The 26,310-nt window shown below is 36.2% G+C and overlaps 1 protein-coding gene across 4 annotated transcripts in view; it reads right to left on the bottom strand.

Moving 5' to 3' along the window:
• Positions 1-26,310, bottom strand: part of arhgef7 (Rho guanine nucleotide exchange factor 7) — a 147,913-nt gene that overhangs the window by 30,677 nt on the left and 90,926 nt on the right. For 2 of the 4 annotated variants that reach the window (XM_062975449.1, XM_062975448.1), the window contains 10 exons: positions 26,083-26,221; positions 24,878-24,937; positions 21,077-21,223; positions 20,372-20,458; positions 19,680-19,758; positions 18,260-18,399; positions 17,261-17,485; positions 15,793-15,886; positions 14,113-14,202; positions 8,094-8,270 (listed from right to left, as the gene is read on the bottom strand). In XM_062975449.1, the coding sequence (XP_062831519.1) occupies positions 8,094-8,270; positions 14,113-14,202; positions 15,793-15,886; positions 17,261-17,485; positions 18,260-18,399; positions 19,680-19,758; positions 20,372-20,458; positions 21,077-21,223; positions 24,878-24,937; positions 26,083-26,221 (1,238 nt within the window). The remainder of the gene's footprint in view (positions 1-8,093; positions 8,271-14,112; positions 14,203-15,792; positions 15,887-17,260; positions 17,486-18,259; positions 18,400-19,679; positions 19,759-20,371; positions 20,459-21,076; positions 21,224-24,877; positions 24,938-26,082; positions 26,222-26,310) is intronic. The other 2 variants (XM_008107000.3, XM_008107004.3) reach the window with 1 other exon arrangement.

Genomic DNA, 26,310 nt, shown 5'->3' on the forward strand with positions numbered 1-26,310 from the left:
AAAAATGATATGACTGGTTTTTTTCATGGATGTTCATGGATATGCACCTAACCCCAGCGAATGTGGAGGGCTTGACTGTACCTCCTGTTAAAGTAAATGTGAAGCATGGATTGGCGATCCAAATCAAAATCTGGATTTGTATCTACGTCCAACCAGAAGGCCCCAAAATCAGTTTGAGCTCAATTGGGGTGCTTTTTAATGATCAAATATGAATATGAATCAAATCTAGGCCAGGAGTCCCCAAACTAAGGCCCGTGGGCTGGATACAGCCCTCCAAGGTCATTTATCCGCCGCCTACCATCACCACCACCACCCATGTCCTGAACTTTAGACTTAGGGTCTCCCCAAGTCTGAAACGACTTGAAGGAACACAATAAAATCTGATCAGCCAAAATCAGGCCTACACCTAGTTGATTTTTTTCAAACTATAGTCTGGCTCCCCAACAGTCTAAGGGACCATGAACCGGCCCTCTGCCTAAGAAGTTTGAAGACCCCTGGTCAAGGCACACTGCTACAAATGAGGCAACTATGAATATCTGTGAAGAGATCCCACCCCCATGTTGTTTTCACGAAATTTATATCCTTGCATCAGAACAGTAACACTGATAAGTAACACATAGGTTTGTATGCCTAAAGCTCAGGGCAGAATGTTAAACTTTTTGGCCTGCACTGTCCCCAAGGGGAAACCATTTGCTTCAAGGCACACTTTTTGAAAATAAAAATGGCACACACTGGGTCCATTACTGAAATTAGAACCACCATGGAGATGGTATTTAAAGCCTTCCATACTGCCCTGTCTAGATCCCTAACACCTACTTTGAGTAAATAGAGGGAAATAGCTGCTAGATATCATCTTTAAAATTGAATATCAATTATCTGGACATCCAAAATATTCCAGTATCCACAAAGATAGATGAAATAGTGACCCCTTAGCTTTCTGATCACTCAGTGTGTACAAACCTCATTTAATGCATGTAATAATTAAAATATTGTGTCCAATATTTTAAAAATTACTCTGGGAGGAAAATGCATCTACACTGGTTCCATTCTGAAATACAAAAATTGGGTGATGCCTTTCCCTGTGGGTGTGTAGACGGCAAATGATTCTGTCACAGGTGGATAATTACCATATATACTCGAAGATAAGCCGAGTTTTTCAGCCCTTTTTAACAGCTGAAAAAGCCTCCCTCGGTTTATAATCGGGTCAAGGTCAAGCCAGGCAGCGGAGCCTGGAGGCTATTGCTTGCAATATATATTTCTTTCCTCCCTTATCAGTGTGTTTGTTTTTCCAAAGCGTCCATGGCTCTTAACCAAGGGAATGTTTTGAAAAGGAAAATAAGCCTTTGCAAGTCAGGAAGAAATATATATATATACCCATTAATCTTATGAAAGCATTTTCCCCTGACATATTTGTTAATCTCTGCTGCAGATATATAGGCATTTCACCTTGCAAGCCTTTGCAATCCCTATGTACCTAAATATTTGTATCTTTCTATATATATTAATTTTATATATGAATTTCCCCTCATATGTTTGCAAGTCTTTGCAAGTCCTATATACAGATATCTACAGATTTCCATTTATCTGTATATCTGTATCCATGAGTATACATTATTTTTACATATGAATTTTTCGCCTCACATGTTTGCAAGTCTTTGCAAATCCTATGCAGATATAATTATCTATATAGAGAGAGATGTCTAGATAGATATGAATACAGATATATAGGGCTTGGAAATACTACAGGGGAAATGCACACACACCCACATGGAGATTTTTAGATAGATGCAGGAGGGAAATGCACATATATAGAGAGGATTTGCAAACGTTTCAGGGGAAAATGCATATGTGAAATTAGTATATATAATTGTAGATCTATATCTAGCTCTGCATTGTTTATATAAGCATTGAATGTTGCCTGTTACTATGTTGGAAGCCGGCCTGAGTCCCTATGTGGAGATAGGTAGGGTGGGATACAAATGAAGTTTTATTGTTGTTGTTAAGTTATTGTTAATACCATATTGTTTTTGTTGACTCTACTTTTCCACTTACAGAGCTAGTTTACTGTTTTTCTTTGAAATATGGTAAGTATTCAAAAATATTTAACTTGCTGGTGCCTCAATTAATGTAATTTTATTGGTATCTATTTTTATTTTGAAATTTACCAGTAGCTGCTGCATTTCCCACCCTCGGCTTATACTCAAGTCAATAAGTTTTCCCAGTTTTTTATGGTAAAATTAGGTGTCTCGGCTTATATTCGGGTCGGCTTATACTTGAGTATATACGATAAGTCTTTATCATGGATTATTGTTATAGATTTGTGTTGCCATATATCTCTATGTGACTGGAGTTTTTAAAAATTATTTTACTTAAATAAGACTTTTCTTAAAATATAATTCCTTGTAGGGCTTTTGTACTTATTTCATGTTACATGGTATCCATTTTTCTCTAGTTTAAACAGCATTTGTATTTGGAAATACAGGTGCATCAAATATCATATTAAGGAATGGGGAAAACTAACTCTTTATTACTAAGAATGAAATGCAGAAATGATTTGTCAAAGTTACTAGTAAAATAAAAAGTGAGACTCAAAGCATATTTTCTCAAAAGTAAGTTCTGTTGTGCTATAATAATTTGCTCCTGACAGTATGGCAACTTCAGAAAAATATGAACCTTATTATTACAGAGGGACATATCATATATTTCAGCACAAGCTTTTGTGGACTCCAGATGCATCTGATGAAGTGGACTGGAGTACATTAAATCTCATGCAGAAATATGGTATATCAGCCCCCAAAGATAACTAGATTCCTTCTTAGCCTGAATCAGGCAAATACCACTATCTTTCTGAAAATTAATATTACAGGATGAAAATAATGGGTGATAATGATTTGGCAAAGCTATAAAGTCAGTTCACAGAGAAATGGGCACATTGTTTTCAGCTTCTGGGTTATAATGAAGAATGGCATATAGAAATACTTACTTCAGAAAGAGTCCTGCCCCTAAATCTCTAACTGAACGGAAAGCTCAATTAGAAAAAAGTTATAATTCAAATGGACTGCCAGCATAGCAATACCAAGATAAAAATTTGCATATCAAAATCACATATTGCCAGATCTTTCTTCATTCAAGCAACATTTAAAACCAAAAGTATTATAGACAGATATTATTTTAAAAATAGACAGACTGTGCTGAAATTACTAGATAGACACAGTTCATGAAAATATGCTTCAGGCGACCAACATACAGAGAAAAGTCCCCTCACTCACCTGGGATGCGGCTGCAGCATATGGATCTGCTTCTTCCATTTATATTATTGTGTCAGCCTGCACAAAAGAGCTCTAAATTTATATCTGTTTTTGAATATTAATCCTGAAAGACCTTAAAAAGTCTTCCACTTTTAGGACCTGGTCCATTTTCTCCTTGTTATTTAACAAAGTTGCCCATTAGACATGACGAATGAGCAGGATCTTTTTAAACCGGACTGTAACAGCAAATGGGAAGTGCATGGACAGTTGATGATGTGGGTATACATCCAGTTCTCATTTATTAAGCATAATGTGACAGTAGTTTGAAAACAACACTAAGCCATTATTCGAAAACAAGTTGAACATACTGCCTCACATGCTCTATCTTCCACCTCTGCCATGATAGAAAAGGACATGATTTCATTTTCGGAAAACTGCAATTTCTCTTGTCATACAAACCTGCACAAACTATGGTTACTCTTAACTATTTTCAGTGGAAACAAGCCAACTTCAGACCAGTTTTTGAAGCTGGTTTGTTTAACTGACAACATGTAAGAGCTCAGGTTATATAGTTCACAGTAGCAATCTAAATAGATGCTTCGTAATCTCCACTTCATGGCCACACAGAAGAAGGGAGCTGTTTTTTCAAATTCTAAACAATGGTTTGATGTGACATCAAAAGACAGCTAGTGGGTATTAACTACAGTAATATGAGACCATCTTGCAAAAAAAAAAATTGAAAATAGAAAGGTTTAAAGGGTTTAAGGGCTATAGCACTGGCCAACAAAAAGCAGTATCCATGTAAAATAATTCCCCAGAGCACACAAGCAACAACCTACTTTAAGTATGTTAAGTCCCTTTATTAAACATCTTTGTCTTAGTATTTAATTCTCACCTTGACGACAGTGAATATTTTAAAGAAATGAAATTGTAAAAAGATTTTCCCTCTCATGGCATAATAACCTTAATATTAAAGGCATAGGCTAGTAAATGCAAAATTTATTTCAACTGTACATAACACATACCTTTTTAAAAAAAACAAAAACACGTAGTTGTTATATGCCACCACAAACAATAAAATGCAAACTGTACAATACAATGCACATTCAGATATACATCTATTTTCTTCTGTTTTTCAGAGTCAGTAAATTAGTAAAGATGGCTTCTCCCATTCACAAATGAAATGCACAATATATAGATTTATTCATTTTTTACGTCACTATATACACATAGTATTGTGTTTTGGCATGGTTATGCAAAACACACCATTAATATAACTTAGTGTCAACTTATATTAAATACTAATTGAATGGCAATACCATTTAAGCCATATGAAAGGGACCCAAGATGGCTCACATCTACATTCTAATTCAAATTCTGTACTCCTTCATTATAATACTAACTGTACACACTTATTTTACAGATTGCATAACATAAGGTACCATTGTTAATATCATTTAAGTTTCACAGAAGTAAAACACTAAAACTCTGGGCAGAATACCACCATTTTAACACTGGATTTTTAAAAAATGCTTGTTGCATTAATATTTCTGATCCATCCATAACACCCAACAGTTTGCAATAGCATGAACATCAAAAAGGATCTTTAGCAGTATGGCTACACCAAAGAAAAGTGCTGCAAAGATAATGCTGCTGTGGCGATTCATACAGCCACTGTAACAACAAATGGTGGCACATTATGCAAATTCTGGGTAGTAAGAACTAATTCAGCATAATTCTAAGAAGTGGAAAATTCCAGGGAAACCCCAGTATTTCAAATTTGTAGTTCTTCAGAGTAATATAAAGTCTTAAAAAGGTTTTACACATTGTAAAAAACATTTTCTTTCTAAAACCAGAATACTATTCATTAGCGAGAATAAAAAAGCAATGTCTTCTATGTCACCCAATTTTGTTTTTAAAAAGTGAGCACTAAACTTGGAAAATATAAAAGTGAAAGAAACATAAATAGATTTACAGGGATATTGTTTTGGCAACATGGATCGTGCAAATATTCCATTCCAATTCACTTCTCAATGTCAAAGTAAGACTTCACATTGGAGAGGTATGTAAATTTCCTGATTTTGTTTTGCTTTCCTTCTGCCCATTTTCCTTCTAAAAACTGTTTTCTCCCAGCTGCTTTTCCATTTCATAGTAGTGGGAGAAAATATCCATATCTTCAAAATCCCTCCACTCACTTGCATTAAAAGGAAAACTGGGTTGAGTGGGAAGGGGTAAGAAACTCTTTCTTTACTGAAGTCTGAAATTCAATTCTACAATTACCTCAAGTTTCATTATAATTCCAGTTTCTTACTGCCAACATGAGGCTGTAACTATTTTGTCTCATATAAAAATTGGGAAAAAACGGAACTAAGAGTAAAAATAGTGTGAGTGTTCTTGGCTCATCTCTGGCATCACTATTATGTTCTCTGTATCATTCCAATTTTAGTATATGTGCTGCCGAAGCGAGCACACTATTATGTTCTCTAGTGTCAGTTGTAATAAGACTGTGAAGTACTATCCCCTCACAACTTGGGCTGCTAATGTCAAGCAATTACAGTAGAGTCTCACTTATCCAACATAAACGGGTCAGCAGAACATTGGATAAGCGAAATATCTTGGATAATAAGGAGGGATTTTAAAAAAGCCTATTAAACATAAAATTACATTATGTTTTTACAAATTAAGCACCAAAACATGTTTTACAACAAATTGACAGAAAAAGCAGTTCAATACACAGTAATGTTATGTAGTAATTACTGTATTTACCAATTTAGCACCAAAACATTGCAACATTTACTACAAAAACACTGACTACTAAAAGGCAGACTGCGTTGGATAATACAGAACATTAGATAATTGAAGCTTGGATAAGTGAGACTCTACTGTATTAGGTGAAGGGGTCAGAGCATATACTCTGCCCATAAGTCGGGTGCCCTCTGTCTTGTGCTGCATTACCTGCACCAGTGCAAACAGCTGTGAATCCCTTTACAGCCAAAACATGCTCTTGGGGATTAGGTTCTGAAATTAAATTGGCTAGAGCAAAGAGCTTAGAAATGTTTCTTTTTGGGATCAGACTCCAAATATGTAAGTTTTCCAATTTGTGGTACACTACACATGTACATCATCTGCACTATTTCATAGGAAGCAAATAAGAATGTTCTTAGGAATCTAGAACTGAATTTAGAATTCCATCAGTTTATAGGAACTTACATTAATTTAAGTGAAAGTAGAGAGACTATGTCTATCCCACTATCCCTCTTTAGATTATTTATATCCTATTTAGTGATCAAGCAGTAAAACTACAGAGATCTACAAATGTTTATTATCAAACAATGACTCAGAGACATTTATGCTCATGTTGCTGGCAAAAAGAAGACAATGCTCTGTTTAATATGCTCAAAGAGTGTCATCGAAGAATGGGTACAGTGCTTTAAGGGCTTCAGCATTCTGGGGGAGTGGGAAAATGTTGCTTGTTCAAGGTTTTGAAATATCAATTCTGCTCTGATATTTTAGTAACTTCCTCTAAAAAGTTTCTAGTAATTTTTCAACACAAGACAGCTTCCCTCAAAATACCCTGTTCTCTTATTTTATGAGCTGAATATGGGGAAGTATTCTGCAAATGTGCAAGCATGCTCTTATCCCACGTGAGAAGTCAGCTACTGGAAAAAGAAGTGTGCTAATTAAAGAAATCTTTTTATATCTTGCAAACATGAAGTACACTGAAAAGAGACCCGTCCCATCCCAGTTCATATGGAATGGCCGAATAGTAATAGGAACGTGTGATATTTGTACTTTCAAAATCTAGGCACAGGCTTTTAAAAAATGACCCTAGTGAGTAATTTATCATCAAACAGAATTTAGCATTTTCCCCTAAAGCAAAAAAAAGTAGTTTATGAGGGTTTATTTTACATGTTTATGAGTGACGGTAATCTGTTGGACAAAGTAAGTTATAGCACTTTTCTCATTCACTATTTAAGAATGTTTTTCGTTAGGCATCCTTGCAGTAAACTTCTTTTTGAAATATCTCTGAGTATTAAACATAGATTGCTATAGAAACAGAGGGCAAAAAGAACTTGCTGTAAAAAAAGATGCATAAAACTAGCTAAATAATTTCCTACGTTGATTAGCAACAGAAAGTGGCAACAAACCTCACCTTGAAAAGATGCATCACATCTGCATTTTGGAAGCAGGGATCTTTCCATTTACTTGCCCAACAATTGAAATTCATTATGTAGTATTATTCCCAACATGTTAAGAAATATATGCAAGACAGTAACAAACACCAGAATCTGCTTCTTTTAAAAATGAACTTTCAAATTTAAAAAATATATAGCTGTCTGAATTTCCCACTTCTTGTACATTTGTTGTTGCTGTTGTTTCGTTTTCCTAGTTTTTTTTTTTAAAAAAAAAACACACACACACGCATACAAACCTGAACACTGTAAGGCTAAAATATTTCCATATGGATGGCACCAAGTGTTGTTTCACAAAATATAAGCATGTGCTGTAAGAAAAGGGCTGGGTGGAGTAATAAAAGAGTGTTGTACCTACACTGAATTTTACAAAAAAAAAAAAGGCCATCCATATACATATGCACACATATGCATATATATATGCATGCTGCAAGTTTTTTTTAATAGAAAAAGATTCCATAAGTATATCTCACAAGGTTTGACTGAAGTACCATAAATTTCTTCGAAAGGTTGTTAAAATATCAACATTAAAGAGACAAGAAACTGCAAGAAAACATCTAAGAAAAGCAGGCTGTGATACAACAAGCATTTGTTAAGAAAAGCTCAGAAGTGCATTAGTTCTGGTGAGAGATATATGAGCAACAGCTCTTACGAGATGTAGACCCCATTCTGTAACTATGGGCTGTCCATATACTGTCATAGTCAGAGTCTTCAGAGAGGTCGGAAGGCTCCAAACGAGAAAGGCTACTGCGACGACCCAAGGAGTCTAGACTTGATTGGTCATCATCAGCCAAGACGTGATTATGCATCAGGTCAGTGCCTTGCCATGCTAAGGATGTATGGGGTGGAATGGAATGGTGGATGTTGACAGGCAGAGGTGGGATGAGGAAGACATACAGGATAAGCCACAACCAAAACACATGAAACAAAAGCAAAAGGTGACGGGAAGAAAAGGAAAAGAGAAAATATTGTTAAGAAGGCACCAAATCTTGTCACCCTCATTTTGGTAGGGCTTTCTGTATAAATTATAGTTGGTTTTCTGTACAACTTATATCAATAGGTATATATATTTTTTAAAACACCAAACGCTTTTGTCATAACGAGGACATGAATTTGTTTTCAGTCTCTTGTTCAGAATGCGCTTTGCTTGCATATCCATTTATATGTGATAGTTTCTAATTACTATTTTGAAAACTTGGGGGAATTAGCTATATTGACCTACAGTGAATCAAAAGAGCAATCCTAAAATGAGAGGATACTTATAAGTACACTGCCTAGCACTTTTCAGAAAATGTTTATTCTGAAAAATGATACACAGGCAACCAAAATGTTATAATTCAAGAGGGAACAAACTGGAAAGGAAGAAAAAGTACCTGAATTTGGTGGAATTCAGCTATCACTCTCCTAAGTTCATTTCATTGCCCAATATCTCTAAAACATGTTTCCCTTAAATACTGGTGTTTCACAATATCATTTCTATGGAAGCGTCTTTGCAATGACTCCCATGGAGAACTATATATCAGAAGTTTATTTTGGGCAAAAAAAATCAGCAACGAGGAGTCTCGGCACTCTACTATCTCACAGAAATGTGTTTTTTTAGAAACGACATGCCAATTAGACAGCAACTATAATTGGAGTCAATAACAATTACTCTATAGGAGTCATTTCAAACCACCCTCAAAAGTGAGGTGAAGTAGGATTCTCAAAGTGAAAATAACCAAAAGAATTGTGAACTATCTCTACAGGTATAATGCATGAGCCAAAGATGATGTTCTCCTGGGGGAACTTCATTAGAGCTAGGAAAAGTCCTCTCATGCCACCAAACCTTGTTGGGGTGATGGCAGACTATAGCACAGAAGGCTAAAGTGAATAGAAAAAGCAAGTGCTCTTCAAAATGATAGTCCCTGGACCAGTGCTGATCCATGAACTACTGGCTGCTGGTCCTTGACAAGCTTCCAGGAGAAAAAGAAACAATTCTATCCAATAGGCATGAATTCAGTGCTGATCTGTGGTGTGATAGAAAATGATTAATTGCTGGTCCCTCATAAGAGATAGCTTGATAAACACTGCACTTGATGGTTATTGAATTTAGGCCACTATTCTAATTGTTCTGACTCAAGGAAAATGTACACATCTGTAAGCTCAGATTGATTTCATATATGCAGCCTGTGGTTTGGTATCCCCTGGAAACAACAGGACATCCATCCATCTGTTTACAGAATTTTAACCATATCTATATAAGTCTGGGGGTAAACGTTTTGGAATAATTTGATCAAAATTACCAGGATTACTGCCTATTTAACATAGATTCCATTTCAGCTGTTCTTCTATCCATCATATCACACACTGTGCATGTGAAGAAAGCCAAAGTCTGAAAATTATTAAAAGATTCTGAATTTTCTTTGATAGATGGGGGAAACTATGGCGCCAGAAACAATATCTGTGGCATTACGTGGCTCTTTGTGCTAGAGCACATGAGCATAAACCATTCATCATAATATTGAAAGCAAACTATTGATTTATTGGGGATGGATGTTGCTGTTGTTGTCTCCCTTCAAGCCATTTCCAATGTATGGTAATTTTAAGGTGCAGCTATCACAAGGTTTTTGGATTACATCTATTATTTTCCCAAGAGCCTTTCCACATGATCAGTCAGTTAATGAACCATGACATTTTAGTCATAGCCAATATTCATGAAACGATAAACAAAGACACTGCAATATCATAGCAATGTGTAGTACAGAAGAGGAATAGTCACTGCTCAATAATAGAATACATATTTGCATACAGAAGGTCTTAATATTGATCCTTGTCCTCTCCAAATGGGAGTGGAAAATTCTTGATTGAAATTATTTTTATCTATTCTAGTCTTGATAGAGACAATACTAAGACAAATGTCTTTGGCCTACAACTCCCATAAGCTCTCACCTTTAGCTGGCATCAAATGCCAAAAGTAACTGGAGGCCAAAACAGCTGCTAATTCCCCCTCTCCAAAGTCAAAATATAACTGTTCCATTTCTAAGAATTCGAAGGCACTTTTATCAACAAAGACAACTCTTGAATCTAATACTAATGACAGAGAAAGAAATACAAAAAGAGGAAAGGCAACTAAATGATTGAGGGAACAACTATCATTGCTAGCTGGAAATAGCTGAGTGACTGAGTATTTATTAAATGCATATCCTGACATGATTCAGGCAACAAAGAAAAGGTGGTGCTCAACTTTAGCAGCTTTAAAAAAATAGTTAATAGGACCTATGACATGTACAGAGCTAAATTTCATTTGGCAAATTTAATAGGAATAAGTGAGCATCTCCAAGCAGTCATGCTGGCCACATGACCTTGGAGGTGTCTACGGACAACGCCGGCTCTTCGGCTTAAAAATGGAGATAAGCACTAACTCCCAGAGTCGGACACGACTAGACTTAATGTCTGGGGAAAACTTTTGCCTTTAAGTGAGCAGCATGTGAGAAGGCCTGTATATTTTTTTTCTATGAAAAATATTTGGAGTGTTCTCTTTAAAACAGGGAAATTTAGTCACAAGTAAGTTGAGTAGACTATACCTAAATATAAATTTGAGAATATACACATTTGCCTACATAATAGACTGATCATGTGGAAAGGCTCTTGGAGAAAAGTTTTTGTTACCTTGAGAACAGCAGGCAGCAAACAAAGTTAAAGACATGATTTAAGAAAGAAAGAGAAGACAGGGAAGAAAAACCCAACCACTAGCTATTTTCCATTCCATGCCTCTCTTCCAAAAACTTTTATCTATTTGAAAACAAAGACGTTTCTGTCCCACTTCTGATGCTACAGATTTCCAGAACCCTGGCTTTCTCAGCTGTGCCAAATTTGCATTTCCAGAAGCAATATCTCCAGAACAATAACTGGGATACTAATAGACTTACTGGATCTGCATATGAGTATGAGGCAAAATGTGAGCACAGAAGTAAGGACAGCCTGGAACTTTGTTCTAAAACTGTCCTGCAGCACTACTATATGGACACTTGGGCTTGATGCAGACACACACATTCCCCAGTCTCTTAAATCATGATTAAGGGACTGAGAAACATCAGACCTACAACAAGCCATATTCTCAAAGCTTAGGGCCAATAACAATCGCTTTTGTCAATTTCTATTAAATTACATGTGGGTAGACAATTTAAAAAAAGAAATGAATATATATCAGCAGCCTTGAAAAAAAAAGCCGTGCATCCGATTGTTGTTATCTTCTTTTTCATTGCAGATAAATGCAAATAAAAGCTGTATATTTTTTGATGTATGCAATGAAATTTATCGCACTATGTATATTTTCATAATATACATAGAAAGGGGAAAACAGCAACAAAGCAAAATACATTTTGCATCGGTTGTGTGTCTCTGTAAGCACACATTTGCATAAAGTAAACAAAGGATGCTTTCATATAACATTTCTAATTACTTTATATATATTTTAAAATGACAAACACCAACTATGCACCAACATTTAAAGCATCAACAATTTGTTTTGCCCCACCCTGATGCAATCACTCATAAAATCCTAGTAGCTGTTACTTCAAAGCAAGTGTAGAGTTAAAATTAAATTGAAAGACATTTCAGAGTTTGCAGAGAAACATAATAAGACACAAGAATATAACATTGAAAAAAAATTATTTTGCTACAGCAAACACCAATAATTTATTAGGGCTCACAAATATTACAGATCTTTCCATAGAAGTTATAATCTGACATGCTACATACTAAAAGACCAAAAAAGTAGTCCTACAAAACATTCCAACTATGTTCACAAAAATATCAGCACTAGGAAGATTTATTGCATAGCAAACTGACAATTTTGGAGTACAAATATATACACTGCAAAGTAGCTTTATGGTCAAAGGCAAAACTGTGGAATATGGAACAAAACTGAAGTATTTCCCCCCTTTTATATAGATATAATACATGTTGGCAGATTTTCCTATGAGATTCAGTGGTTTACTTACAACAGAGAATCTTCACAATTGCAGCCTTGCTAAAGATTAAATAACCCGAGTCCCTAAGACACAGTATAAGTAGGAGATATATAATTGAGTAATTGAAGACACTGCCTTTGCTCAACATATATTTGAAAAACTACATTTTAAAAAGTAAAGGGTCATTATTAATAACTAATTTGTTTATGTTCTACAGCATTTTCTAGTAGAAATGAAAGGCTGCATTTGCAAAGAATGGTGAGCTAGGATTCTATAACACAGATGAACTTCATACTTGTCCCTACGAATCTTCATGCCTGTTCAGAACCACCTGAAATAGTTTGTCTGGTGTGTCATCTAATTCTGGATCTGTTTTGTTACATTATTTACACTTCATGGGTTTCTTCTTGGTTTATGACTCCAGGCTTCGAAACAGTGCAACAGGCCAGGATCCCAGGTTTAGGCTACTTACTGAACAAACCATATTTAATTTGAATTGCCACTTATGACAGCAAAACAACAGAAGTGGGAGTTAAAAGGATGTACATAGCTCATGACCTGTTGCATGTGAATACAGCTAAACATGATTGAAAGAAGTTTTTATCTTGCTAAACATGAATGCATATGCCATTCTATTCTATAGACAGCCATGGGGTTATGGTAATGAAAATCCATTAGGCTTGAATATAAACTCCAACACAAATATACTATCTTAAGACTTACTACACTAACAGGTACATTTGGGATACTCGGGAACCACTGCATTAGCATAACTTCAGAAGACATTACATTTAGCCAAGATTACATGATTATTATTATTATTATTATTATTATTATTATTATTATTATTATTATTATAGACTGGAAACATTAATTCAGGACAGAAATGCTATCAGCAGCAATTCACACTTACATATTACTTCATACATAGTACAAGAAGGGGCAATGTGAGCCTCTACTCTCTGCCCCTTCATAAGAGATGAACACATATAACACTGGTATCTCGTTTCTCAGTTATCACATAAGCAATGACACCATCCCATCAGAGAAATGGCATATGACAGTCCATGATACAGCAAACAAGTGTCAGGAAATCCCTAAGGTATCATCAATACACAGAAGTCAAATCTCTGAACCTTGGCCAACAGAATCAAAGAAAAGGCAGGATGTTGGAGGCAGTATCAATTTGGCTCTTACTGCACTTTGAAAGGACTATCTCTGACCACTGCTCATAATGATCTGATCAAGAACTTTTAGATCTAACTTTCTACGTGTAAAGGCAAAACATGCTTTCTGATCTAAATAATAAAAAGGCTATCCCTTATATAGCAAAAGTCTGAGAAATGTGATAGGTATCAATCCACAATTCCCTTACTCCTGAATAGTGTCTGTGGCCATTACAGGGACTTCATTTAAATTGATCTGAAATAAAATTCATACCACAGGTCTAATCTCTGTACTGCTACGTTCCATTACTAAATCTGGGAACTGAAAGCATGAGTTGCAAAAAACCCAACAAGATTTCACTCCATAAACTTCGTCCTTATAACACAGAACAAACTAAAGCTTTACAAACATACATTTATCTGTATTTCTAATAATTTCTTGCATGTTATTTCCATCCCTCTTCTCAGCCTGAATGAAGAACTGCAGCTGCAATTGCTTTGACTTGCTGTATGATTAGGAGAACAATAGTATTTGCATTGCACTAAAACTTACTTGAATTTAATGTTTGGCGGGTTTTGGCACTTGTGCAGTAAGCTTCTATTACTTTTAGTATCTGAGCATCTTCTTCTAATGCAGCAGTACCTGGAGTGGATGGGGGAGACAGAAGATATTGATGACTACATCAGCTTCCAGACCACAGTATCACCTCAGACAAACAAATCCTGACCAATGCACCAATTCTACATGCAAACACCTTCAAAAGAACCAAAGCTAACAAACACAGATGTCAACAAACTCTTTGTTTGAATGTGTGACCCTTCACTCATCCTTTCAAGCAAGTTTACTGGTTCAGACAATTTAGGAAGGTATACTTCAGCTTCAGAACAAGTCAGGATATTACACTACTGTTTGAAATATGTTCAGCTGGTTATGTTCCAAAGCTGACAGCCAGTGTTTCTGATTTCAACAAAATTATAAATTATAGCTAGATGTCCTGCCTTGCTAGCTCATATGAAGGAACTGTATGGCTGCCAAAGCAACTAAATGCATGTTAAATGGCTTTAATATTCTGGTTTGTTGTGATTAACTTTTCCACTGTGAAGGCACCTTTCCCTTGTAACTTCTCCATCCAGAAACTGTACTGTGGATAAACTTCACACCATGACAGTTGCAGTAAGTACATTGCTGCCAACCATTATTGCTTCAACAACAACATACCCTCCAATTAGTAAAAATCTTTGAAACCATAATCTCTGACTTTATTGTTTTTTAAGTGCCTATGGCAAAGCAGTTTTATTAGCACCTAATCAAGAAACCATGGAGTAATAGCTGGTTCTAGGGTTTTGTAACATTATACCTATAATTGTAAAACAGAATTAAATTAACCCATATCACATCTTTTTAATTTAAAACATAAAACATTTTGATTCAGATACTGAAAGTAAAATTAATTTTTTTTAAAGGAAACAACAAAAAGGATGTCAGTCAGTACAGCTTCACTGTAAGAAAATCAAGCCCATTTTCAGATATTGGGGTCATCTTCATGCCAGCTGAAACTGCTAGGAATTCTGATTCACCAAGAACAAGCAAGTATTCGGATACATGCTACATGGTTGCATTGAACTATCAAGCAAGAACAAATCCATCTATATTATCCTGATTATGACTGTAACATGCCTGAGTCCCTGGTTCAAATAATGCTAAAGAAACTATTGATGGGATGTTTGCTAGCTATTTCTCCGGACAGGAAAAACAAGTAAGAATGATCCATCAGCGTGCCTGAGAACACTTGCTCCTTTCTAGCCATTCTTGCTTAGAATGATATGTATGTTCAGTGCATACATATAAGACAAAATAAAATGTATCAATTTATTTTGCATCCCCAACACAAATAATTTGTATAGTTAAAATCACAACTATCTAAAACTGTCTACTAAATTTTGACGGGCTAGAATAGTACACAGAAGAAAAAAGTGGGACTTGATAAATCGGTAGGCAAATGAACTCAAAAAGCAAGGGTAAATCCTCGATAACCACTGTTAAGTTTTCTGAAAGTCAATTGGAATTAATAAATGACTCCTTTTGTGTAATATGAAGTACAAGTTCTATTCACAGTGGATGAATCTAAGGACATCAGATCCTTTTTAGAAAAAAAAGTTGTGAATGGTAACCTTTTGGATTTAGGAGAAGAAAACAAAAAGCTTCCCTCCCTCACATACCAAAAATACATACTTTTTCTCAGTGCAAATTCTTCTTCTGACGGTTTCCTTTCAGGTTTTCGCTTGGGGAGCAGTTTTTTCATGGTTTTAGGACTTTTGCTGAGATCCTGGTTGTGTTAAAAAAAAATAAACCAAACCACATACACACAATGAAAATCTTTTTTTATTTCAAGCCATCATCACATAATTTAAACAGCAATTTGCTATTATTAACTACACTTTACATAAACTGTTCCCTGCCTTTTGAGGTGACAATTCCACTTGTGTTCTGGAAATCCATCACAAGATAACATTTATGGAAAATGTTCTATGCTTTTCTTCCAGCACATGGTCACAGATAGTGGCAGCAGCCTTGAGAATGGCATGCACATGCACTCTTTGGCCCTACTGAGCAAATCTTGCCAATTTATAGGTCTATCTCTAAAAGTGGACAAGCAGAATGTGACAAAGGCCTGGCAAACACATTGAGCCTTAGGTTTTTCATATGTATCCACCCTCTGCTTTCTTTTTGTGCATAACAAGCTTCTCTTCTCTGTGTCCCTGTTCTGGTCCAATTGTAGGCTAGGTAAGAATATAAAACATCTTGTCAATTTATTTTATGTATCCTTCCAAAATAGGAAAAATGGATTCTTGATTATTCTCACTTTTTTGAGGAGAAAAAAAATCCTTGTCATTGTTTCCTTGGGCCTTCTCATATTTTTGTGGCACATTACAGGCAGTCTCAAATTAGGAACAAGATAGGTTCTGTAGGCTTATTCTTAAGCTGAATTGTATGTAAGTCAGAAAAGGTACATTTTAAGTGTAACTCCAGTCAAATTATATGTGTGCGTGTGCTCATTTCTTATCAGAAGATGTTTGATTTTTATATCTATTATACACTTATATATACCCGGGGTCACGTAAAAATATACTGGACAGAAAGGATCACAAGTGGAAAAGGTTTAATAAGCCCTGGCCTACACCAGAGAGAGAAAGCAAGACTAAGTTTATCTTTATACAACATGCTAACTATATGGTCAGATTTTGCATAGTGTATGTTTAACCAGCCCAAGGACATTACTTCCTAACTTTAACAGGGTACCCTTTATTCTAAGAAATGTGGCTGCAGAGGAAAGTTGCATGGCATCAGAACTGAAATGAGGTTAGAGCTCAGAAGGTTCAAAGCTTCTACTCAACCCATCCATTAGAACAGTGGCCCCAACTTGTGGTCTTCCAAATATTTTGAATTTCAACTCTCAGAATTCCTGACAGTTGAACTGAGTGGGCTGGGGTTCTGGGAAATGAGGTCCCAACACCTGGAGTACCGAAGGTTGGGTACTACAGCATTAAAGGAATGATTCTGTAGTTTAGAAGCACTCCTTCAGCTATTTATGACTGACTCAATGCTAGCTGAAATCAAGTTATAGAAGCATAGGGTACATACTTGCACAGAGTTGTGAGCTTAAATAAATGCAATTTCTAACCTGGTTTCTGATTCTCACCTCTTTGTAACAGAGTGCTGCTGAAGGCCGCAATGGAGGTGCTGGTCGTAAACAGCTCAAACTCCATGGCTTGGGAGTTTTAGGAGGCTCCAGGGGTCCCCAGTTTATAGTGGTATGAGGCGTCCCGTGGTGTGAAGGATGCGGAAGAGTGTGGTACACGGGAGTTAGTGGCATTTGCTTACTATCTGCATGCTTGCTGGATGGTGTTAAAGGATGAGAAGGAAGCTGCCAAATGTATAAAGGTTACAAGAACAAAGAAAAGGAATGATAAGAAGGAATGATCAAGGCTAACATGACTCACTGTGTCTATCATATTTACTTGAGTCTAATGCTCACCTTTTTTGGCTACATTATATTGCCAAAATTAAGATGTGCATTAGATTCAATGGTGCATTACAATCGCACACATAACCAGGCTCAGTCCCATGAAGTTCTTAACTGGCCTCATTCACGAGGTCTTAACCCCCCCCCCCACACACACACACACAAATCAGCTTGGAAGGCCTTGTGAATGAGACCTGTTGGGAATCATACACAGCCTTGGATGGCTTCACAAATGGCCTCATTCATACTGTCTGCCTCCCTCATGTGCTATGCCTGCGCTATTGGGTGCATTACATTCCTTTCGGCTGTCATAGGACCAATTCACACATGAGTAGAAACTCATGGGTCAGACAAACGACATTGTTGCTTTTCATACCAGTGTCACCAAACCCAAGAGAGGATCAATGATAGCATAAGAAGAAATGGTCTTTCTCCAGACCCATGTGGCTTTGTTTATAGATAGCACCACAGCAGGACACAGCTAAACCACATCTGGCACAGAAATACAGAAATATGTTACACCTGCACACTAATTCGAAAATTACTTCTTGATTTTAACATAGAAAAAAATGATTACATGTACTCAGTGATACGGCCTCTACCATTTATTTATCTAAATGCATCAGATAACACACTCATTTATAAATATGGGGCTGAAGGCACATGGCCTCTTACCGTGTGAGATGGCACAGAATGAGGTTTAATAATAGGAGTCCCAATAGCTGTCACTTTGGTTTGTTTCTGCAGATGTTCCACCCATTCATGCAAATCTTGTTGATTATTACAAGATACCAGAATCCGTTCAATCATATTTCCTAGTATCAAAACAGAAGGAAAGAGCCATAAACATATTTTTTAATTTCTCATGTAAGTAACTCCTGAAATACCAACATGCTTTATGCTCAAGACAATAAACAAAATAAAATGGTATTTTATTTATTTATTTGCCCTATTTATACCCCGCCTTTCTCTACCCTGAAGGGGACTCAAGGTGGCTTACATGTGGCAATTATTCAATGCCTTAACACATACAAAATTAAGCTTAATCTTTTTTTTCCTTTGATTCTTTCTCCCCATCATATTACCACCAACTGATGCTTTTAAAAGTATGTTTCTGGTTAAATGGCATTACTATTAGGTCTATTATTTACAGAAGTATGGTGCCATTTTACATTTCTTATGGTCCTTCAAAAATTAACAATAGTTGGCTATAGGAACTAAGGGATATTTTCACATTTAGATTTAAGTACCAAGAATATAAGAGCTTTATAGTTTTTCTCTCTATTGAACAATTCTCTTCCTATAGATCAAGGGGATCTCGTGGAGAATTATTATATACATTTTAGAAAATTGGGTCAGGGCTAGAATGCCTTGATGATGTTAACTTGCTTGGCAGAAAAATGACCTACCCAACTTTTGGCTGCTGTCACTTGGTGAACCCCTTATAGCACTGATATCAGTTGATTTCCACGCATAATCCCTAGAGAGCATCAGTTCCGTAAATTAACCTTCCTGAGATAATTGGAGAAACTTATGATTGGTGACGTTAGGAAGGCATTTCTATTTTGGTTCCATTTTTGTGGAATACCTTTTGCAAATAAAAGTCCTGACATATTTAAAATCAGAAATTCTGTCCCAGTAACAAATCGATTTTCATACAGGGCTGCTGACTGTACCATTTTAATGAAGTTTTAACTGAGTTCAGTGGAATTTTGATAAAACAGTGAAATATGTTTTGAGTTCAAATTCCAAGAAAAAATCAATATATAAATTTTGAAACCATATTCACTATTCAATTCAGTAATTAAAAATACATATTATAATGTTAATACATACAATATAAACATCTTAATAGAGAAAGTGCTTGAACTTATTTGTTAATCATTTAAGCAAATCACTGGATTGTTTAGAACTAGAATGGGGACTATATGGTCTATCAGATATTGCTGAACTTAAGTTCTTGTCATCCTGCAATATTAAATATGATGGTTAGGTTTGATGGCAGTTGTAAACTTCTGCGTTTACATACGTAAGATATTTCTTGTTGCCCACAATGACATAATCAAAAGAAGGTAGCAATGCACAAGGACATTACCTGAAATTTCAAATGCATTTCTGTGATTATCACTATCTTCTAGTTTTACAATGGTCATTCCTGTTAGTGGCAGTTTTCCCTAAAAGCAGATAAATCACTGTTTAAATAAAATCAAGATACAAATAGATCTTAAATGAAAAATGAACACAATATAAAGGATTTTCCCCACAGCAAAAGGCGAGGACACATTCTGAATTACCTTGAAGAAAGGCTTCATACTCAGAAGCTCTGCAGCCTATTTTATAATTGTAATGGCACTTACTCACAGAGCTAACACAGTATTTCAATGTAACTTTTCCAGATTGATAGGTAGCTATAATACAGATGATCAAATAACTGAAATTAATGAGCTGGATCTAGATTCAATTTTGCCCCATCAAAATCAGCAAAACAAATTAATCATACTCAACATGCATCTGTGCCTTCAAGTCACCTGTCAACACCATGAATTTCATAGGATTTCTTCGGCAAGAAATACTCAAGAGGTAGCTTTTCCTTTCTCTGAAACACAGCCTACAGCACCTGGTATTCCCTGGAAATCTCCCATCTAAGAATTAACCAGGGCTGACCCTGTTTAGCTTCAGACAGCAGTGTTTTACTCAATTTAACATCTAACATCTAACAATTGGAATATTTCAAGTGTAATTAATTTGGATCCAGTCTAATATAAATTATTCTAAAGCTTCTTTTACCTGATAGATAAATCCACTCATCCTAGGGCTGGCAGACAACATGAGCAAAATGTTAGGAAAGAGGAGAAGGTATCTTTCATTCTTTTCCTTATTAAAAAAACAAAAACAGGAAGTTAAATAAAACATTCAAATTAAATGATGTGACAAAAATATTCAGATTATATAATATGCTCACAAACACTTGCCCTCTATCTTAATTTTTAATTAAGGAAACATTTGGCCTTTGAGAAACAACAAAGACAGACAACAATACCGACTTTGGATGTCCTTTCAAAGAATGCTATAAAGAATTTTCTCTGAAAATGCATACTTTATCAGCATGTAATGGACTAAGAACCTCTGCTTTTGGAAATAGAGTGAATTTCAGAGGAGGTGACCAATTCTCTATTCAAATATGTCTGATATGTACTAATGTGTTAAGATTATGTAAAATGTTTAATACATTCTATCTCCCTTGGAAAAAAAAATATTTCAGTAGCTTATCTGAAAGATTTTCTCACCCCTAACAATTTTTTCTCTTTTTGTAAATGACAGGAAATGAGGAAGATATTTATAAAGCCAACAAGGGAGACAGACTTACAACATATAAAGTTTATAGAGTGAGCAAAATACTAGATTGTACTGCATTTCTTCCAATTTTCAAAAGAAATACATTTTCAGTAACTTGGCAGAAAAAGTTAAAGAACTAAAAATTTAATGCCTCACCTCACTACCAGCACACTGAATCATGACTTGTGACATGTAAATAACATTTCCCAATGTTTTGATGTCTTCTCCTTCCCAACAGCGGATGGCTTCTGTTAGTATCTGGAGTTCAAGTTCCTTCCTTTTCCGTACTTCTTGACACTGTGCCTATTAGACATGGGGGGAGAGAATGCCACTAAACACAAATGCACCAATCAAGAAACCATATCTGTTCAATATTATGTCTGAAATCCTCTTTAAAAAAACTGTAGAAAAAGAAAGTTCTTCTCAAAAGTCGGAGCAGTCTGGGCTCTTTGGAGAATTGAATTCTAACTGTTGGCCCTTCTTACATGGAGGAGCACAATGACAACACAGATGGCAATCATACCATTAGATCCTGAACTACTGCTGTTCAAAAGACTAGATATGCTAGCAGTCTTCAACTTGTCACTCTCCAATGTTTCTAAACTGCAATTATCATAATCCCTCATCTCTGACAATACTGACTAGGGGTGATAGGATTTGAGGCCAACAACATCTGAAAGGCCATTGTTACCCAACAACTTTTCATAGAATCATAGAATAGTAGAGTTGGAAGAGACCTCATGGGCCATCCAGTCCAACCCCCTGCCAAGAAGCAGGAAATCGCATTCAAAGCACCCCCGACAGATGGCCATCCAGCCTCTGCTTAAAAGCCTCCAAGGAAGGAGCCTCCACCACAGCCCGGGGGAGAGAGTTCCACTGTCGAACAGCCCTCACTGTGAGGAAGTTCTTCCTGATGTTCAGGTGGAATCTCCTTTCCTGTAGTTTTTTTATTTTACAAAAAGTTTTATAAGATTTTGATTTTACAAACACTGTTCAGACCCTCCTAGAAAACCACAGTTTCTATCTGGAGTTTCAAGGCAGGAAAAGCAAATGGAGGAGGCAAAAGAATGGTCTACCCCAAGGCAGCGTTCTTGCACCAACCTTGTTTAACACCTTTAGGAATGATCAGTCACAGACACCACTCACAAAGAGCTTTATATATGCTGATGACCTTGGTCTAACAACAAAAGCAAAAGACTTTGAAAAAGTCAAAAACCAGCTTACTAATGCCTTGAAAGATCTCTCCATGTACTGCAAAGATAACCACCTAAAACCTAACCCTGCCAAGACACAAGTGTGTTCTTTCCACCTATGGAACTGTGAAGCCAATAGGAAATTGAAAGTTATCCGGGAAGGCCAAGAGCTCGAACAGTTTCCATCCTAAATATCTCGATCACCTTTGATAGAACACTAACATTTAGGAAACACTGTATGAATACCAAGCACAAAGTAGCTGCACGCAATAACATCCTGCGGAAACTTACTGGCAGTGCATGGGGTACAGACCCAAAATTAATAAGAACATCAGCCCTGGCCTTGTCTTACTCAAATGCTGAGTATGCCTGCCCTGCCCTGTTTGGCACAAGTTTGTCCACGCGAAGCAGATGAACACAGCTCTAAACGAAACATGCAGAATAATCACAAGGAGTCTCAAACCTACAACTATTGATAAAGTCTACAAGCTAGCTGACATTCCCCCCCCCCCCCCAAGTTACTGCTAACTGTGAGATAAATAAGGTTGAACACTGTGAAAGCCATCCACTGCATGGCTATCAGCCTCCTCCCAGTATACTCAAATCAAGGGAAAGCTTCATGAGAACCACTCCTCCTCTTAATATTCCCCCAGCAACAGCAAGAGTATCCCTCTTGGCAGCTAAACCAGGAAATCCCAAATAGATGGCCCCTCATGACGGTCTGCCTCCAGGGGCAAACCAAGAATGGGTCCTTGAACAGACTCAGAAGTGGAGTGGGCAGATCAAAAGGCAACTTGGCAAAATTGGGACTACCTAAAACAGGGCTCCTCAAACTTTTTAAGCCGAGGGCCGGTCCACAATCCTTCAGACTGTTGAGGGGCCGGATTATCATTTGAAAAAAAATACAAACAAATTCTGATGCACACTGGATATGGCTTATTTTTAGTGCAAAAACAACAACAACAACAACAACAACAACAACAACAACAATGAAAGAACAATACAATATTTAAAAATAAAAACAATTTTACCAACATACATTTATCAGGATTTCAATGGGAAGTGTGGTTCTGCTTCTGGCCAATGAGATAGTCAAGTTAATTAGGGTTGTTGTTGTTGTTGTTGTTGTTGTGTGCCTTCAAGTCATTTCAGACTTTGGGCGAGCCTAAGTCTAAAATTTATTTATTTATTTATTTATTATTTACTGCATTTATTTACTACATTTGTATCACACCCTTCTCACCCCAAAGGGGGCTCAGAGTGGCTTACAAATTATATGTACATACAATATATTATATTATTAGCATAGCACAATATTAGCATTATATATTACTATATTGAACTATACCACTATACTGTAATATTATTAGTAATATTATATGTAATATAGAATATATAATTAATATTATTATATGGTATTATTATTAGTGTTATATTGTTACATTATAATATTATTATCAATATTATATGTATATACAAGATATTATATTATAAAACTGAGGGCGGGGGCCAGGTAAATGACCTCGGAGGGCCGCATCCGGCCCCCGGGCCTTAGTTTGGGGACCCCTGACCTAAAAGAATCCTCCACCTTGCGCGACCATGGAGCAGAACAAACAACTCCGTATCTGTAAGTTTGTCCACAATGCCCTGCCGCATACACAGAGGAAGACTTGTTTAAAGCGACAGGCAATGTGGTCGCTGTAGCCCGTTTTTGGTCAATTGTGTTCCCTCTATTTTTATCAGATTTATACTTATTTATGCAATGCCTTTGACACAAAAATAAATAAATAAATAAATAAATAAATAAATAAATAACCCAGCAACTCTTAATGACTCTAGTACACTTTGTAGGGAATTTTCAAATATATTTTCAGTACCCCGAGATTCACCACCCTTTTCTTAGTGAAATATACAGGCACCTCAACTGTAGCACTAAATCTCAAATTTGTCTATCTCTGAACTACTGGGCACAACTGTGTGAATGCTTAAAGAAGAGTAACACCCATTTAAATGGCAGGTTTCTCATTTAAGTGCTTGTTAGAATTCACAGAAAATACAACTTTTGCACTAACAAGCTTTTGCATTAAGAGAGGTCAATGCTCAAATAGGAAGCTGGTTGCATGGAACATCTGAAGAGGTGGTGCCTTTATGCATAACGAACTCCAAAATTGGGCCTTAGCTAAGGAAAGTGTTACTATGAGTTCTGAATGGACTTCAGGTGTAAACACAGTACATAAGTTATATTACTTTAATGTCACTTGAACTATCATGCTTCATGTTATGGGATTACCAAAGGGGCAGTGGCCATCTTAAGCAAAGGGTTTTACATATCTTAGTATCTCAGGATGGAGACATGTCAAACCATTATAATTCAGTGTGCATACAGCCCAAGAATCTGTGCACCTGCATTCTCACTCTCAGTTTTGATACACTCAAGAAGACAGATAATGAAAAAAAAACAGCCTCACCTCTGCAATGGGGTCCTTAGTAGGAGGGATTACCTAGTCAGCTTTGTTTCTGTAGAATTTTGTATGATTATTTGAGTTCATGTAGTGCCACACAGATCTTACTTCCTCTATTTATCTATACCTTTTCCCCTGAGCCCAAATCAAAACTATTAACAGAAACATTGATTCTAAATTATTTCATCAATTGAATTTTCAAATGTCTCTCCCATTAATCACTACCACTCTCCTGACTATTCCCATTATGTTTAGACTATTATATTTCCCTCCAAACAGCTTTTCATTCCTACATTACTTACAGAAAGATTTTTGAAGGCTGTCATGGATTTTTGAATGTCTGGTCGATCTGGATGATAATCCTAAAATTAAAAATTTTAAAAATACAAAAAATACTTTTCTGTAACTCTTCCTAGAAAGCATTAACATCAAATTAAATAAACAAGTTATATTTCCCACAGCTACACTCTTTTAACACATTAAACTTCTAGATCGGTCATAGAACATGGATAAGCAACCATATTTTAAATGGTTCATTCCCACAAAATTATCTTCTGTTGATATGTACAGTTTTATGGATGTTCCTTTTACCATTATCAAGCTTTCCCAGTCTAAAAATTAAAATGAGAAAAATGGCACTATTCATGCATAAGCAAATCTGAAGAGATGATTTGCTATAATTCTAAAGCAATTCAATCCATGACAAATGATATTTTGCAACTGAATGTTCTAGTATTTGTTAAGATATAAAATGAAAACTAACAGCTCTGTGCAAACAAACACCCATCCATCTCTTACATGAAATACAAATCTGTGTCCAATGATTTTTCTCTTCTTCTGAACAAAATGTGTAGTACATTCATACTCCATGTTGAGCAATAGGCTCAAATGGAAGCAGTTCAAAACTCTTGAGGGGAAATAGCCTAAAGGCTTCCCTCAGCAGCAACACTTCAATCCTAGCAAGTTGAGGTTTAACACCTCAAACCAAAGGAATGAGTAGTGAGCAATGTGGAGAAAGGAGCAGAAACCTTTTTTTAATCCACCTGCCCAACCAATATCTTTTAAAGCTTAGAAACACAGAAGGTGTGTACTTTGAAGAAGGGAGGTGTTTAAAATCAATACACAAACTCCTTGTTGCATGTATAAATCCGTGCATGCTTACTGAAGATACTGCCCATATTTACATTTCTGAAAGGTACAAATAGTTCTTGGGACTATCAAGTACCCACCTCGAATTAAGTGATCCCTGGTAGGTTTGAAGCAAAGTGCACCACAGGCTTGAAGCAAAGTGCACCACAGGGTATAAATTCTTTAAAAATGTGGCCTTGCATACAAAAGAATGGAATTTGAAAAGGAAATACCCTTCTATGACTCAAAAGTTCAAGCCCTGAAGTGCAATGGTCTCCAACACTAGAAGGATGTGGACATAATAGACTTAACGTATATCTTTAAAAAGGAAATTGCAAAATCATCTTCAAGCTGGAAAATAAAAGCTGTTAAAATATACCTCCATGTGTCTTTCAAGCTCTTTGAGTAACGTAGGATATTTATCCAGGCGCATAAATGGTTTGCTGAGGCCCGTTGTCAATACAAGAATCCCAGGACTGTTGGCTCCTTTCATTTCCATGAATTCTCCTAGGTCTTCACTGTTCACAAATTGGGGAGGGAGAGAATAAAAGAACTAAAATCATCAAATCTAGAAAGAAGTTAATCACTCCAGTTCTTCAGGAACAAT

The sequence above is a fragment of the Anolis carolinensis genome, chromosome 3 (genome assembly GCF_035594765.1).
Source record: "Anolis carolinensis isolate JA03-04 chromosome 3, rAnoCar3.1.pri, whole genome shotgun sequence".
Classification (NCBI taxonomy): domain Eukaryota; kingdom Metazoa; phylum Chordata; class Lepidosauria; order Squamata; family Dactyloidae; genus Anolis; species Anolis carolinensis.